Source organism: Anas acuta, chromosome Z (assembly GCF_963932015.1).
Source record: "Anas acuta chromosome Z, bAnaAcu1.1, whole genome shotgun sequence".
NCBI classification, from domain to species: Eukaryota; Metazoa; Chordata; class Aves; order Anseriformes; family Anatidae; genus Anas; species Anas acuta.
The window spans coordinates 39,106,293-39,122,096 of NC_089017.1; the positions used below are offsets into that span (position 1 = coordinate 39,106,293).

The window sequence follows — 15,804 nt, forward strand, 5'->3', positions numbered from 1 at the left end:
TGCAGAGTCTTACCAGAAAAAAGAGCACTGCATCCTGCGCATGGGTTGATATGAACATCCCTTTGCTGGGATAGTATGGGAGAACACGCAGCCAGCATCCTCCACAGCTTCTCTGCTTGAGGAGGAGAACAGCAGCAGCTCAGCAAAGATCTCAGCAGACCTGGATATTTCTTTTCTGCTGTTTCCTCCTCCAGTTCTTACTCAATTCAGGATGCAGAATTACGTCTGGGCTGACGAATTCTGAACTGAGCTAAGGAATTCTTCTTATCTTTCCAGTGTTTTGCATGAAACAAATGGTTCCAGACTTTCTTCAAAGACAGTATTAACATTTTACCTTAAAAAAAAAAAAAATCAGCTTAATAATTGGCTTTCATTTTCATCCCCAAAGTTTAGGCAGCCCTGCAGTGTCATGTATGCTGGTTCATCAGCCCCAGCAATTTGTCTCTGACTCTGCAGTGAGGCTTTAGGTAGGAAAATTTGTAGGAAGGTTTCTTAACAGTTGTGTGGAGATCTTACAGAGAGAGCAGTACCAAATTATTTTCAGGATTGATCCCCTTTTCCCTACTTAATTAACAAAGAATCATAAGTTAACACTCACAGGAAATGAAAGCATTCAATCAACGCAAAATATTTAGGCATGATATCATCACAGTGAGGTATTTTATTGTCTCTTTCTTATTTTGTTCTGATTGTCTTCAATCAAGGCTGAGCTGCAAACATACAATGTGTGCGTTAACACAGCATCTAGGGTGGCTGTTACCCTCTGCTTCTCTCAAAGGATGGTGATAAGGCTGGGCCCGTGCTCTGTGAAACCCAGCTTCACAGTGAGTGGCCATGCTGATAAGGGCTGGGGGCAGGAGGGAGGAAATGCTTATTCCTGCTCATTTTTGCTTTGTAGATGTTGAGGCATAAGGGAGCATAAAGGAACATAAAGGAAGCTGCATCGGCCTGATGGGTGGAAGACAAAAAGCCAGGTCCACATTAAGAAACCCCTCATACACTGCTTCTGCCAGCTATCACCCGATTTTGGCAACGCTGCCTTTGCTTGTCTTCATGTACCCGCCGCAGCCCGAGGAGCTGTCAGCACACCACCTCTGCCACTCGAGGTGAAGTCACGGACAGAGGAGGTGAAGCCACTTGGCAGAAGAAGCCAAGGACGCCAGCTTCTTGTGGGGCAGAAGGACATAAGGGCCGGCTGCAGCCTGGGCACACGGGCCTGCTCCCTCAGCCGAGCCAGCATCCCATAAACTGGCAAACAGGCGCAGACAGCTAGCCATTCACCTGGGATGAGCTGCCTCAGCTGCTCTGTAACAACAGTCTGTGCTGGCCAGGCTTTGTCTGGTAGGTTTTTATAAGCTGGTGTGGTGTTGAAGGTGTGACTGTTGGGTGCCAGGCAGTGCTTCACCTGCAGTTGTCGAATGTAGCCAGACCCAGGAGGAAGAATGGGCCAGGCTCAGCCCGATTTTGCCACCCCTGCTTGAGCAGTAAAGGAGGGGAAGGAAAAAAAAAAAAGTGTGGAATGAGAAATCTTTCTAGTCAGATCAAACAATTCTAACCCTGGTACTTGATCAGAGCACCCAGTAGGTTTAGTTTCAATGACTGTTTTGAGGGGAGAAAATTTCAATGCTGTTGCGGAGGACCATTTTAGTTTAAATTATCATTAGTAAACTAAATGCAGAACATTACTAAAATGCGCTCTTACATTAATCGTTTACCTTTGTTTTTCATAATTTTCATGTATATTCTGTGAATGGTTTAGGATGTTACAAATTCAGTGCATTGAACAATATGCAAAACAACATGTGCTTTGCTATGTATAAGGATACATTTTTGTGCCAAAAACACACAAAAAAAATAATTACAGAAACACTCTTCTTGCTAGGGAATAATAATAATAATAATAATAATAATAATAATAATAATAATAATAATAATAATAATAATAATAATCTAGTTTAGCATTAATATTTACCACAGTACATATAATAAAAGTAGTCACAAAATAAGACTTTATAGGTAAATTCTGGACTGAATATGTTGTACAGTGTGCTGAATATTTTGAACTGTCCTTTTGTTCTTTCCTTCCATCCTTGCTGTCTGTCTCCATGCAGGCGTTTGGGGTTAATGTTTTTCAGCCAGGCTGTGAGAGCACTGGGATCAGGACGTGAGTGCCAGGGCTAAGGGCCTGTGCACAATTGCACGGCAATCTGTGGCAGAGGAAGCCTGTGAGCAGAGAGGTGGTGGTGGAGCAGCCAGGAGAACTAATTCCCGCAGCATGGAGGGGACATGCGTCACACGGTGGCTCTGGTGCCCCCGCAGCGAGGCTGGCCAAACGGAGGAGCCCCGACCGGTGTCCCTTACACACAGCCTGTGTTTTGAACAGTCAATTATTTAGTCAAACACAAAATCCTTAACAAAATTAACCAGGGGAGAGGAAAGGGCCAGCGCTGTGTTTGGATTGCAGTGTGTGCTCAGCTGTCTGCACGGCATGCTAATGGGGGACTGCTGTCAGGGGCAGGGGGCAGGACCCACCCCGGGCACGTGGCATCGGGACAAACCCTCTTACCAGCCATGGGCAAAGGTCAGGTTTTTGCATCAAATCATGGGTATTGTGGGTAATGAGTTTGCTGCAAGCCAGTGTGTAAAACAGCCTACTTGGCTGATACCCAAGTCCCTGACTTCCAGCTATACCGCCTGTGGAGGGAGAGACCCGCTAGTAAAAGACACCAGCACGCGAATGGTGAAATGCAGATTTGAGCAAGATCAGGTTTTAGGCAGCTGGGTAACAGTACAGCACAGATGTATGTGGCCAAAGGCATCACAGCAAACACCCCGTGGCAGCCCACTTTTCTAGCATTGCGTGACCACAAACCAGGGAACCACCTCCTTTGAGAGAAGAGGAAGACAATGGTGACAGGGATGAGATGTGATTGTATGAATACTATGTCAGCCATTCACTGTGCTTTTCTGCAAGCCTGAGGGTAATGTCTAGTAAAATCCCCGTGGATGTTCCCATATGGAGCAAGAGGAAATTGCACAAACTAATAGCTGCTTATGAGACGAGTCAGAGGAGCAGCATTCAGCTCGCAGCTCTGCAGAGGCCATACTACGGCCTTGCACGGAGTCATCAAGATATTACTGTAATGTGGAATAGCTTTGTAAAAAATCTTGTTTCATGCTGGTCACTAACTAAACTATTGTAAAACCCTTTCAGCTTCATCTCGCATCCAGGTGAATGTCCCCGTGAGCTCACTCACTTCCAGAGCTCCATGAGGAACCAGTGCAGAAGTCCTTCTCCTTCGGCGGTGCTGTGCTGAAGCTTCAGGGTGTACATTTAGGATGCGCCGCTGGTTGAGAATGATCAAAGAGGGAGAGGTCAGAAGAGATTCTGCTGAACTGATAGTGAGGAGATTCTAATCCAGAAGGTACTTGGTGACCAGAAAGGTCCTACAAAAGACCTCGTATAGTGCATCTGGCACAGTGATTAAAGAGTGATTACAAAAGCAGTGATTAAAATATTTGAAATGACTGTGTAAATTTGACAGCAATTATCAGCATCCTGGTGTTCAATGGGCTGAGCTTGCTTCAACTGAACCTCAGTGTCAGGCAAGGCAATGCATGTTGCACTGATTTATACTGCATGTTTGCAAACCCTAAATGAGCTAGTCTGTGCATCTATTTTTATTACCAGAAGAGGGAAAATATTATTGATCACCTTGGCAAAACTCCGTACTGAAAAGCCTACGGTGAACTATCCATGGGTCATTCATTTGATTACTCTGGCTGCAACAGAGAGGCACCGCTTGGTTTTGCCTCAGTCCTCCCATTTGTAACGGGGAAATAACAACATTTGTGAGTCACCTCTGTTCTTACCCAAAAAGCACATGCATGCATTTCTTTTTCCTCTTACCTGATTGTGAGGAAAACAAACTTTAAGCCAGCATTTGATTGTTTCAGTTGCCTCTCTCGTCTTCTGTAAGCAGGTTTTGTTTAACCTTCCCTCACATGATCTGTTAATGAAATCCAGCCTGTAACTTCTAAGTTTAAAAATAATTCCTCACATCACTCACAGTCTCTATCCTTATCATGGGAAATGCTTTCCAGCATGTCAGCTTGCCCTTTAGACACCACTGCTCCAAGAACAACAGGAGACAGACAAACAGATTTTCTTTCATGCCCTGCAACTGTTTGCAACAGCTTGCTGAAGCACAAACTTTGCACTCAAGCACTTAAAGATTTATACTTCTCTGAACTTTATTGCTGCTTCCGTTTCAAAACAGAAACATTGGCTCTCTTTTTGTTTAAATTCAAATGTGATTTCAGATAGCAAGCAGTATATGAAATACTCCCCAAAGCCCTCCTGCAATTCTGTTAAAATGCCCCTCACTGTGATCTCCAGAGTAGAGATGGGAGTAAAAAATTGGCCTTGGTCAAAGGAAATTAACAACACAGACTGGATTTGAAACTTCCAGACTGTTACAATAATAATAAAAAATAATAATAATAGTAATAATAAAAAAATAAGAAAGTCTTGCACTTGTGTGAAATTTGAAAAGATATTCTTTATAGTACAAGACAGAAAGAACACCAAAGTCCTTTACATTTTAGAGAAACGTCAATACAACATGGAAATTATTTTCTGTCTGTGAAGTTCAACATCAGCAATTTAATACGATACTTCCTCACATCCTCCTACTATTTCCCCCAGCTAGCTTTTAGAATCATAAACCTCCCAAAGCTCAGAAATGACTATCTGCGAGAAATTGAGAGAAGATGTTGAGTGCAGGCTGAGGAATCAGTCTCACTGACGTTTGCACTTTAAAGTGCATGAGTTACACCATGGTCAAAGACTCAGAGCTGCCTTCACGTATGATTCAGAATTTAGGCTCTCTAAAAAAATACAAGTTAAGGTAGAAAAAAAAAAAAAAAGAAAAAAGAAACCAAAACAACCTTTTTTCTTTTTTTTCTTTTTTTTTTTTTCCACTCATACAAATATAACAGAAAATTTCAGCAGAAAACCTCGCAGGAAAATAATACTACTTTTGAGAAACCCCAGCCCTGAAGAACTGGCCAAAATAGACACCCCCCTTTTCCCCTTCCCCCTCGTCTCCCGTCCTTCTTGCAAGGCAAGCAATCCCTTGCATCAGCCCCCAGTTCCTGTGACCAGGTGAGATATTGAGATGTAAATGAAGCCGCCTTTGCCTTGTGGGCCAGCGGGGAAGCTGGAATGCAGTTTCTTATCTGCCGCTGGGGTGAGGAAATGATGGCTCTTGCGAGATCACAAGACCGCTGAAAACAAAAAGGTGTTTTAGGAGGACTGTGTCGCTGCTCCCCAGCCATCGCCGAGGTCGTCAGAAAGCTGGCAGAACCCTGTCTGTGTTGCCTGGAAGCAGGCGCTGCTTCCTTGTCTAACCTAATAATGATGCAACTAACTTCATTATGGGTGCTCCGGCTGAAGCACAGCTTGATTCTGATTTCTTACCTGGGAGTAAGTAACCCAAAACAAAGATTAAGTGAGTGCTTACTAGCGCATTTAATGCCAAAGGGTCATTATAAGCTCCAAAGCGACCTCAGATCTTTGTTGAGGAATGCCCTTGCGAGGGAGAAAGGTTGGTTAATCTTCATGGAGCTGCAAGGAAGAAGAGAAACTATCCAGGCTTTTTTGGTAGTCTTTTTAGCAGTCCAGTCACGTCCAAATCAAATCAGGTAAAAACAAACAAACAAAACACCACCAACCTGCAATTTCTAAACCTTTTCTAAAACTAGCATTAAAAATGCATGCTGAAGTCTGAAGCACTTTAGATGGCACAGAAATATCTGTTCCACAATAGTCTTTTGACAGCCTCCTAACTTCCTGAAACAATCGCTTTGGTGTTGGAAATTTACTGTATTCGTTTTCTGCAAGAAGAGTCTTTACTGTAAAATGCAAGCAAAACTTGATTATGTTGCTGAAAAGAAATTTGAACTTTTTTTTTTTTTTGATGTTTGATGTTTTGTTTTGTTTCACACAAATGCATCTCTGGCATTTCTTACACATAAACCAGCCACTGGCATTTAAAATCAGTGCAGTGTTCTTTGAAATGTTCTTGTGTTTCTTTAAACTGGATCAATATTTTGTTGAGCAGAAGTATATATGTGACTAGAAAATGGTTAGGTACCCCATTCTTGGTATGATCTAACAGAAGTTGGACAGTGAATGCTAGCAGTGAAACGCAATAATTTGCATTTGCCAGAGGGACTTAACCTGGTATAAATAAACACGTTCACGGTCATAGCTTTTTAAGTAAGCCAATTCAGCTTTATGTATTCCAGGAATAAAGAGCCAAATCTAGTCTTCATATTAACACACACGCAAAAAAAAAAAAAAAAAAAAAAAAAAAAAAAAAAAAAAAATCAATGTTTGTCTAAATTAAATGTCTTTTCTTTGCAGTTTGGATAAATGACATCCAAACAACCCACTCATTTTCTTACTTCAGGAAGGATCATGGTGCACTTTGAGATAGCTGCTCCATGGAGTTGCTTGAGTGCACACGCTTGCCACATTTAAGCACAACATAGCTTATTATATTTGCATCGCACAAATGTTTTTGACACATTGTCAACCTGCTGCAGCTGTGCAAACCAGCTACCATTACCAAGGAGTTTTTTCTTTTTGGATGTCTGGATCTTTTTTTTCCTGGCAGATACAGGTTGGCCCACACCTCTTCACATTTGGACCAAGAAAATGAAGATGAGAAAGGGCTTAAAAGCGCAGAACAATTTTCAGAAATTCTGAGTTCAAATAACCTGAGTCTCTCTAGAGGGAGAGGGTTGTGCTGCACACCAGGGATGTGCAGGGGCAGCTGAGTTTCATGTTGATGTTTCCCCAGAGATCAGTGCTCCGTCCACCCTTCCAGCTGCAGAGGTAACAGCCCACTATGCAAGTTCTCGTGTCCATTAAGATATACATAGCCTCTGTCACCTGATAACTCATGGAGCCAGATAGCTACAGGGTGGGTGGCAATTCTGAGGCTGTCACAATGCAAGCATGACCAGTTATCAAAAAGTGTTATTCTTGCCTCTCAGAAGAGTGGCAGGTCTTTGAAGTTTTGCATATACAGAGTTCCTCAAAAGCTGTTATTTTCAGAGTAATTTGGAAAGTTACCTTCCAGAAAGGAGAGGTTTAAATTAATGGACAAGGGTCTTCTTCCTTTAAAGTTTTGATAGTTAGATTATTGTGGAAAGCAGTGTGACTACTGCAATTAGCATGGATATTTATAGACCAGAATGGCACGGCTTTCCTGGAGGCTTTACAGAGATGAACTGAAGGAAGTCCCACATTCAGCCCTTCTCTCTGCCAACCTGAGAGGAGTGCTTTGCACACAAGACCCTCACATGGTTAGTAGTCCCCACAGAGGTGTTTTCAATAGAGCAAAGACTGCTGTGGCTGGTGTGACTGCAGCAGAGTGTCAGGAAGTAGCAGAGTTTGATGGAAATGATTTCTGCCTCTGAATGCTGCCAGTGGACCTCTGGTCACTTCACCAGAACACCACAATGATGCCATTTGGTATGTGAACAGATCGTGGTGTACAGAAAAGAGCAGAGGTACAGCATTGGGACAGCACCTTCTACTGCCTAGTAGCAAGCAGTGCTGGCAGTAAGACCATGTATTAACTGTATAATATGGCATTTTTACTTTCATTTAGGTTGTCAGCAGTCTCTGCAGTGTGGCCAGTGCAGCAGTCGGTCCTCACATTGAGGACAACTCTCAGACAGCAGTTGTTTGCACAGGAGTTGGAGACGGTCCAAGGCCAGCTTCCCATCACAAGTTTCTGAATGTCACTCTTGTGATGGCCAGGTTGTGGGTGATCACAATTGTTGCCATGCTGATTTCCCCTGCAAATGCTTATGCTTCTGTACCTGGGCTCCCAGGCTTCCTGGATCTTTGCTACGCAGCAGGGGTCAAAGAGATTTGGTACCTCAAGATCCATCTAATGAGTAGCCACGATGAGTAAGTGTGCTGCTGGGTTGAATAAATAGTTTAGGTAAGATGGCCTGGGGAGTACTGATGGTACAGAGGCAGAATCTTCACCAATGTACAATAATTAAAGTAAGAATAGATTGGGGAGGAGCAGAAATCATACACACAGATAAAGAGTTTGTTGAGGAAATGGCAAAGAAAAACATAGGGAAAGTAGCTGGAAGACCTATGAAAATACCTGGGGAACTGATATGTCCACACAATAGTAATGACTCAGAGCAAGCTGAAATTTCACGCACTGAAGGTGAAAGTATTCCTGTTACCTTCAAGAATTTCAAGAAATTCTCTGTTGATATTTCCCTCTATAAGGTAGCTAAATAAGCTCAGTGTGTGAACTTATCTCCAAAGAGAAAATGGTATCAGGCATTTGTGTGTGTGTGTGTGTGTGTGTGTGTACATGCACAGAGAGTATTCACAAGGACAGGCAGCAGAGTACAGCACGTACGCTGTGGGATCTCATGCTAGCTGATGGCATGGTAACTTCCCAAAGCGACAGGACCTCTTATCATTTGCAAAAGCACTGGTTTCTCTTGGTGTATCCCAGTGTGCGTTACAGAGCAGCAGACATGTGATTCATGGTGCAAGACTTTCTGTAATTTTGACCTTACCTTCTGTCATGCCAGCTAGACTTCTTGCCCTTTTAAAAAAGCAGTCCTTGTCCACAGTTCACTGGGAACTTAATAGTAGCCTTTCAATGCTCAGTTGGTATCAGATACAACTGCAGAAACAAAGCCAGCATAAATAGGACTGAAGTTCCACTGCACAGAAAATATCTGTACAAAGCTGTGAATAAAAACATTTCAAATCCCACAACTCAAATCCCACCCACCCTCAAACCCTATCTATACGTTAGTCAAACTATGAAAATCATTCTACTGTCATGAAGTATTTTCATGTGAATTTGTTAGGTAGTGAAAAGTTTCATGTTGGAAAGAAACAAATGACTATTCTTATTCAATGTATGCATTTTAATTTTCCTTTACAAGTAAGGAAATTAATCATTTTCCTTTGAAAAGGCTGGTCTTGAAACTGTTGTTTGCCATGTAGAAACGTGTATGTTTTTTTCAATAAAAAGCATAAGTACATGTGGCTTATTTTTGTCAGATCTTTATGCACTTTATCTTGTGCAAATGTGCACTGTTGACTTGCAGCTTGTGTCACACTTTTTTTTGTTGCTTTAAAAAATGTTTCTACGGTGGTTGTATAGTCAGTCAGCCAGCAGCTGTAACAAACCATAATAATTGAAAGCAAAATAGGAGCTTTTAGAAATTTTAGCCATAAAGACCACTAGAAATACGATAACACACCTTTGCAAAGCAACTATTAAAAACGATAAGTAGGTAATTACTAAAAATTGTAATGCCTCCAGCATGCATTTGCTGCAGTCCAATTCTGATGAAGTGTTTTCAACATTTCTTTTATACAATGTCTCATTTTCCTGCTCAGACCGACATGGCTGTATGCGTGTAAACCATACTGCTAGGCCAGTCCTGAGTGTTTGTACACAAGCTTTGGCTTCAGCAAACAGCTGGGCTTTAAAATACCTTGTTTTATCCAAGGTTTTGCAAGGCTGGCGCATGATTGCTGACTCATTAAGGAGCACCATTTTTAGGTGTATTTACACTTCACGGTTTTTGTGGAATCAGTACACCAGTTCAGCGACAGGAGACTTGCACGGGGACACTGAAGAGCCAGCCTCTCCAGCTTCCCAGTGTGAATTTGGCTCTGTGGGGCTTCTCCAGGCCACCCTGCTCCTGCGATAATCTGTGCAAGGAAACACGTATTGCTTTTCTTAATGTGTTATGACACAGTTTGTGTCTCAAGACATCAAAAAAAAGGGAGAAGCAGGCATCATGTGATTTCTGTCCTGTTGCCGTTGTGCAACAGCTTACAAACCCTGGCTTTTTCACTCTGCAGTGTGCAAGCGAAAGCACTCCGAAATGCTGGCTTTACCAGAGCTTATGGGGGGAACCTGGCACGGGGGGGAACCTGGTACACTCTGCTCCTCGTGGCAAGCACCCTGTTGAAAATAAAGCCTGTCTCCTCCTGATCCGATCCGATGTGCCCTATGTCCATGTGCAATGGACTCAATACCTCACCTCCGCCCCGACCCTCAGCCCGGGGCAGGCTCGCTCACCCTCCCGGGGGCACAGGGCGAGCAGACGAAGCCGAGCCGCCTGCTTTGCCTCAGGCAGCCCTGATCTGAGCCCCCAGGGCACGGATCCGGGGGGGGTCTCGCCCTGCTCCCACCCGCAGCTCCCCCCACACAGCCCCGGCTCGGCCCCTGCGGGCGGTGCGGAGCTGCCCGGCCCGGCCTCCAATGGTGGCGGCGGGGCGGGCACGGCCACGGCGGCGGCTATAAGAGGGGCCGCGGGGCTGGGAGCCGGGGAGGGCAGCGCCGGGACCGAGCGAGGTGAGCGGGGACGGAGGGAGAAAGGGAAGGGAAGGAAGGGGAGAAGAGAGCGGGAGCCCCGCAGGCGGCGCTGCCAGCGGGGAGGGGGGGGGGTCCCGCATGGCCGCCCCGCGGCGGGGCGGGCCCGCGGCACGGAGCCGCCATTCCGCAGGCTCCCAGGGAAGGGACGGGAAGAGAAAGGAAGGGAAAAGGAAAAGAAGGGCAGAGCAGGGCCGGGCCGTGCTGTGTTTTGCTCCTCTGTGTGCGTTGTTTTTCGTCTGAGCCGTGTTGCCTCATCGCCCCGCAGGTTTGCCAGCATGAACGTGGGTCTCGCCCTGCTGTCCCTCTGCCTGGGGCTGGCCTCCGCGGCGCCCAGGGTAGACCCCGACCTGGACGGCCACTGGCAGCTGTGGAAGTCGTGGCACAGCAAGGACTACCATGAGGTGAGGGCTACCATGAGGTGAGGGAGGACTGCCGTGAGGTGAGGGCTGCCCTGAGCTGAGAGCCTGGCGGGGCGGTGTGTGGCTCCACAGGGCCCCGTCAGCTGAGTCATGACTGCTTTGCTTTATTTAACGCTGGCCACGGTCTGCGTTTGTGAAAGATAATCCCCCCGCTCCCTAGGTCCCTTTGCTTGGCTTACATAAACACCCAGCGGTACTGTGCTGGCTTTTAGCATGGGGTGGTGAGATGGCCAGCTCTGAAGCACTATCCTAACTCTTTGCTGGATGAGTCAATGTTTGTTTGAGTACACAAGCCATAGGAAAGAACGCTATCACTCCACCGAAATTTTATGTGAACCCTCTCCTTAAAATACATTGTTTTCTGGTCCCTCAGAGAGAGGAAAGCTGGAGAAGAGTGGTGTGGGAGAAGAATCTGAAAATGATTGAACTCCATAACCTGGATCACTCACTAGGAAAACACAGCTACAAGTTGGGAATGAATCAGTTTGGTGACATGGTATGTACTGAGATATGAAACATCCACTTCTAAACAACAGTGCGTAATAGGTGGTGACTGCATTGTTTTGAATTTTCTTCAGACGACTGAGGAGTTCAGACAGCTGATGAATGGCTATATACACAAGAAGTCAGGAAGGAAGTACAGAGGATCCCAGTTTCTTGAGCCCAACTTCCTTGAAGCACCACGGTCTGTAGACTGGAGAGAGAAAGGATATGTAACTCCAGTTAAAGACCAGGTATTCTATGATGGTCAATTTTTAACCAGTTTTCTGAGTGCTGCCTTCATTTCCCTACAGGAAAAATGCTTTTGACTTGTGAAGTCTAGTGCAACCACACTGAATTGAGCTTCATCTCAGGAAAATTGCTGTACTCCATTAGAATTGTTTAGATGTCCTGTACTAAATGTCTAAGAACTGAAATGTAGTGTTGTTTCCTGAACGCTGGGGGAGCTTGGAACAAAAGTTGGACTTGAGGCTTTTGCCTTTTTCAAGTTTAGATTGGTGGCATGGGAACTGTAATTGCTTAATCTGTCAAAGTTAGTTGTAACTTGTGATTTCACTTCTTGCTTCAGGGTCAGTGTGGCTCTTGCTGGGCTTTCAGCACTACAGGAGCTCTCGAAGGACAGCACTTCAGAAAAACCGGCAAGCTTGTTTCATTGAGTGAACAGAATCTGGTGGACTGCTCCCGCCCCGAAGGCAATCAAGGTTGCAATGGTGGTCTCATGGACCAGGCTTTCCAGTATGTGCAGGATAATGGGGGAATTGACTCAGAGGAATCCTACCCATACACTGCAAAGGTAAGTGAACTTTCTGCATGTGTTCCATCTTTTGTATGAACAAACTGTATGTGTTGGGAAACTTGTCCCTAGAAAGGAAAATGCTTAAGTAGCCCTCAGTGCATCTGCTTTTCCTCTTGCATCTTCCCAAAGAAAACTGGAATGTCTGTTAGCCCCAGGTTCAGTCAGAATCACATACTACATTGTTCTTTGAGGTCACAATCTTACCAGACCAGTTGGAAAAACTAGAGCAAATATTTTTATTCCTCCCACTCGTTGGTGCCCTCCTATCAGATGCCATGCTTTATCTTGGTTGACACACAAAACCAAGACCTGGCTCCTGCCAGAACTAATGCTTAATCTTAGGGGTGCGATTCTACTTCTCATAGCTAAGCTATTACAGGATTGCTGCCTGTAGACCAAGTAATTCTTGAGCAGGTGCGAGTCTTCTCAGGTGGTTGTTGGCAATGCCTTATGCTCTACTTCTGGACTACATGTGCATAAATGCACATAATGGGCAGACTTTTAAAATACCTCTAATGATCTACCAAAAGCTCAACAGGCATGAGGAGGGGACAAAAGAGCAGTAATAAATGGTGTCATGTGAGTCTAAGCTTTGGGCTTTGCCACTACACTTGGAGTAGTACTCCCTAGAGAGTGTCTTGCCTTGCAGTTTTTTGTTGACTGAATGTGCAGTAGCAGTGCCATTCACTGTGAATAACACAAACCATGGATTTGAATTCCTGTCTACCTGTATTCTTGTAATTGCTTTTTTTTTTTGTAAACTTGGCTCTTCCAGAGGTTCCAGTTGATTGTAGGAAGTGCTTAACTTGCTGAGTACAAAAAGTAAATATCTGAGGCATGTGTCCATGTTCCTTTAGTTGGAGAGGCAACTAAAGAGCTCTAGAGAGCTCTAATTTATCACATGGGTAGAGCAGGGACACACAAATTTCTATTCTGATGTCAAATGCCCAAACTTACAAATTAAGCCCCTCTCCTAAAGTAAGTGCCTGTGGTACACACGGTTCAGTTTGTGTGTGTATAAAAAAAGACAGAGAAGCAGCCCAAAATACAGGAATGCTGTAAGTCCATATAATATTAATGAGTAACTTCCAAGTAATTCTGTACAGTTTTCCAGACTGACAGACTAAAATTGTGGATTTAAGTGCTTGTTCAATGAGCAGTTTCTGGACTGCTTTGTAATTAATGAATAGTTGGCTCTCTTCCATTGCCTATTAATGCATTCTGGGCTTCATCCTCTCTGAAAAGAGATTTGTCCTGCCTACCAAAGAATGCAGTGTTCCAGGATGTGATGGTCCCCTGCATCCCAGTAAAGCTTTCCTTATGGGCCCTACTGCCCTTTGCATTTTACTTTTTCTGCATCTTTGAGAAACTCAGAAGCAGCTTCCCTGTTTTCCTTCTGGTCTTCTCCTTTCAAAGCACTGCTGGAACAACCAGATCCTTTTTCAGTCTTTTGCTTTCAAGGCAGTGTATTTCTGGAATGTCTGGTAGTTCCTGTGTTCACCTGTGTGTAAGCTAGAGAACTATGTAATATCTGACTTTTTTTATTCAGGATGATGAAGACTGTCGCTACAAGGCAGAGTACAATGCTGCTAATGACACTGGCTTTGTTGACATCCCCCAAGGACATGAAAGAGCTCTCATGAAAGCAGTAGCAGCTGTGGGTCCAGTGTCTGTTGCTATTGATGCAGGCCACTCTTCATTCCAGTTTTATCAGTCAGGTGGGTATTAGCAATTTGCATGCAGAGAACTCTTTGAATACTCGTTATTCATTACCCTTCAGTTTAATGAACAGAGAAAACTGATGTAGGATACAATCAAGAGTCCTTTTAATTTTAGTCCAGGTTCCCACACTTGGTACTTCTCTTGCATATGTTTGCATGTGTTCCTTAGTTCCTCCCAGTGATACATTTCACTTGTCACTCCTTTCTGACTATATCAAGAAGCTGTGCAACACAGTTTGAAACAAGGATTTTGGTGGGGAAGAAGGGTTTCCTGCAGGAGAGCTTATTGACATGTGAATTTATACCCCCTCAGGTATCTACTATGAGCCAGACTGTAGCAGTGAAGACTTGGACCATGGTGTTCTGGTTGTAGGTTATGGTTTTGAGGGTGAAGATGTAGATGGGAAGAAATATTGGATTGTTAAGAACAGGTAAGATTTTTTTTTTTTTCCTTTGTGCCTGGTGCTTTTTGGGGGTGGCAGAGGAGGGAGAGTAGTTCCTCTCTTGGGATAAGAGGGAAGCAACAACAGTTGAAATCTGCATAGAGAAAGTCTGGAGGTTGTTCTCAGGGCATTGCATAGCAAAAGTTAAAAGCCAGCTCAGGCTGCTGGCTGTCTAACAGCAAATCCCAAGCAGTAATCTCATTCTTCTGCATGTTCAGTTAATTTGAGAGCTTGGTACTGGAGCAGCTCATAGAGCTAGTAGATGTTGGAGTTGCATGGGGAGCAGGAGGAAAAACAGGTTGTGGCAGTGTCAGAGGTAATGGAATTTCAGAAGCAGTGGGACTGCTTACTTGTGTGAAATATGGTAACATTTGAACTTTAAAAATGGGGTTACCCTCCTAGTCTGGAGGGAAAACAACATATTAGTGCTGAAGGGCACATCACATGAGTTTGTCTCATGCTCTCCACATTACTGGGGCACTGCCCTCATGCTGCTTGCAGTCTCTGTCCTCCCTTAGTTGTCAGGGAGCAGTGTCTGAGCTTCAAGTACCTGTAATCCTGCTGCACTGTTCCTGTGAGCTTGAGATGCTTCTTCTGCAACATGCATTTTTTTTTTTTTTTTTTGCTGGAAAGCAATTTTGTTCCAGCTGTTTCAATTTTACCTGAAGGTAGAAGGCAGCAGTTTTCAGTGTAAATGCTTTGGGAGGGCAGGGGGGGAATGATAAATAAGTCTTTCAGAGTATTAAAATAAACCTTTCACTTCTAATTTCAGCTGGGGTGAGAAGTGGGGTGACAAAGGATATATCTACATGGCCAAAGACAGGAAGAACCACTGTGGAATAGCAACAGCTGCTAGTTATCCACTTGTATAATTTGAAGACTGAACATTTCAGTGCAAAAGGGGATTTTAAACTGAATGACCAAACCCATGTTCACACATGTGGTAGACTTATATTCTTCAAAAGTCAACTTGATTTTTTTTAAACTTTTGAAGTCTGTTTTACATGTTGGTGACATGCCACTTGTTTTAAATTAATGTATATGTTGGTATGTAAACAGCTTGTAATATTGCTGCCTTTTAACTGCTTAATCTAATAGGTTCTTCTATGTATTTTTCTTTTTTTTTTAAATTTCAATGTGCCCAACAGTTTACTTTTTAAATAAACACTTAAGCTAGCGTGTACAGGTGACTTGGCTTTTTGGTCTGTTTTTTCCACTTGGGTCTCATGTGTTAGGCATCCTTAATCATAATGGAAGTCTATCTCTTCATCAGTTGCATTTTTGTAACTGTTTGGGAATGGCTAAAAGCTGTTATCAAATGGAATGTAGTACTTGTGATGCAAATTTACAAGGGATAGCAGAAAAAATGCCTTTACTACAAAAGTAAAAAGTGACTGAAAACTTTGATCCTCGTTCCTTGAAACTGCTTGCTGTCCTGCAATTTGGCTGTGAGTGAACGTTGGTTCAGTC

General features: G+C 43.9%; 1 protein-coding gene and 1 long non-coding RNA gene across 2 annotated transcripts; one reads left to right on the top strand and one right to left on the bottom strand.

Annotated features, from left to right (window-relative positions):
• Window positions 1-641: 641 nt before the first annotated feature.
• On the bottom strand, window positions 642-4,041 carry LOC137848371 (uncharacterized). Its single transcript, XR_011091317.1, has 2 exons — window positions 3,911-4,041; window positions 642-3,347 (listed from the first exon to the last, which is right to left on the bottom strand). It is a non-coding gene; the product is annotated as an uncharacterized lncRNA (long non-coding RNA).
• Window positions 4,042-10,277: 6,236 nt separating this feature from the next.
• On the top strand, window positions 10,278-15,517 carry CTSL (cathepsin L). The gene is made up of 8 exons (XM_068666595.1): window positions 10,278-10,433; window positions 10,720-10,855; window positions 11,247-11,369; window positions 11,452-11,607; window positions 11,943-12,167; window positions 13,720-13,888; window positions 14,205-14,322; window positions 15,107-15,517. Exons 2-8 carry the CDS (start codon window positions 10,730-10,732, stop codon window positions 15,204-15,206), a joined length of 1,017 nt encoding a protein of 338 aa, XP_068522696.1. The 5' UTR covers window positions 10,278-10,433; window positions 10,720-10,729; the 3' UTR covers window positions 15,207-15,517.
• Window positions 15,518-15,804: the final 287 nt, after the last annotated feature.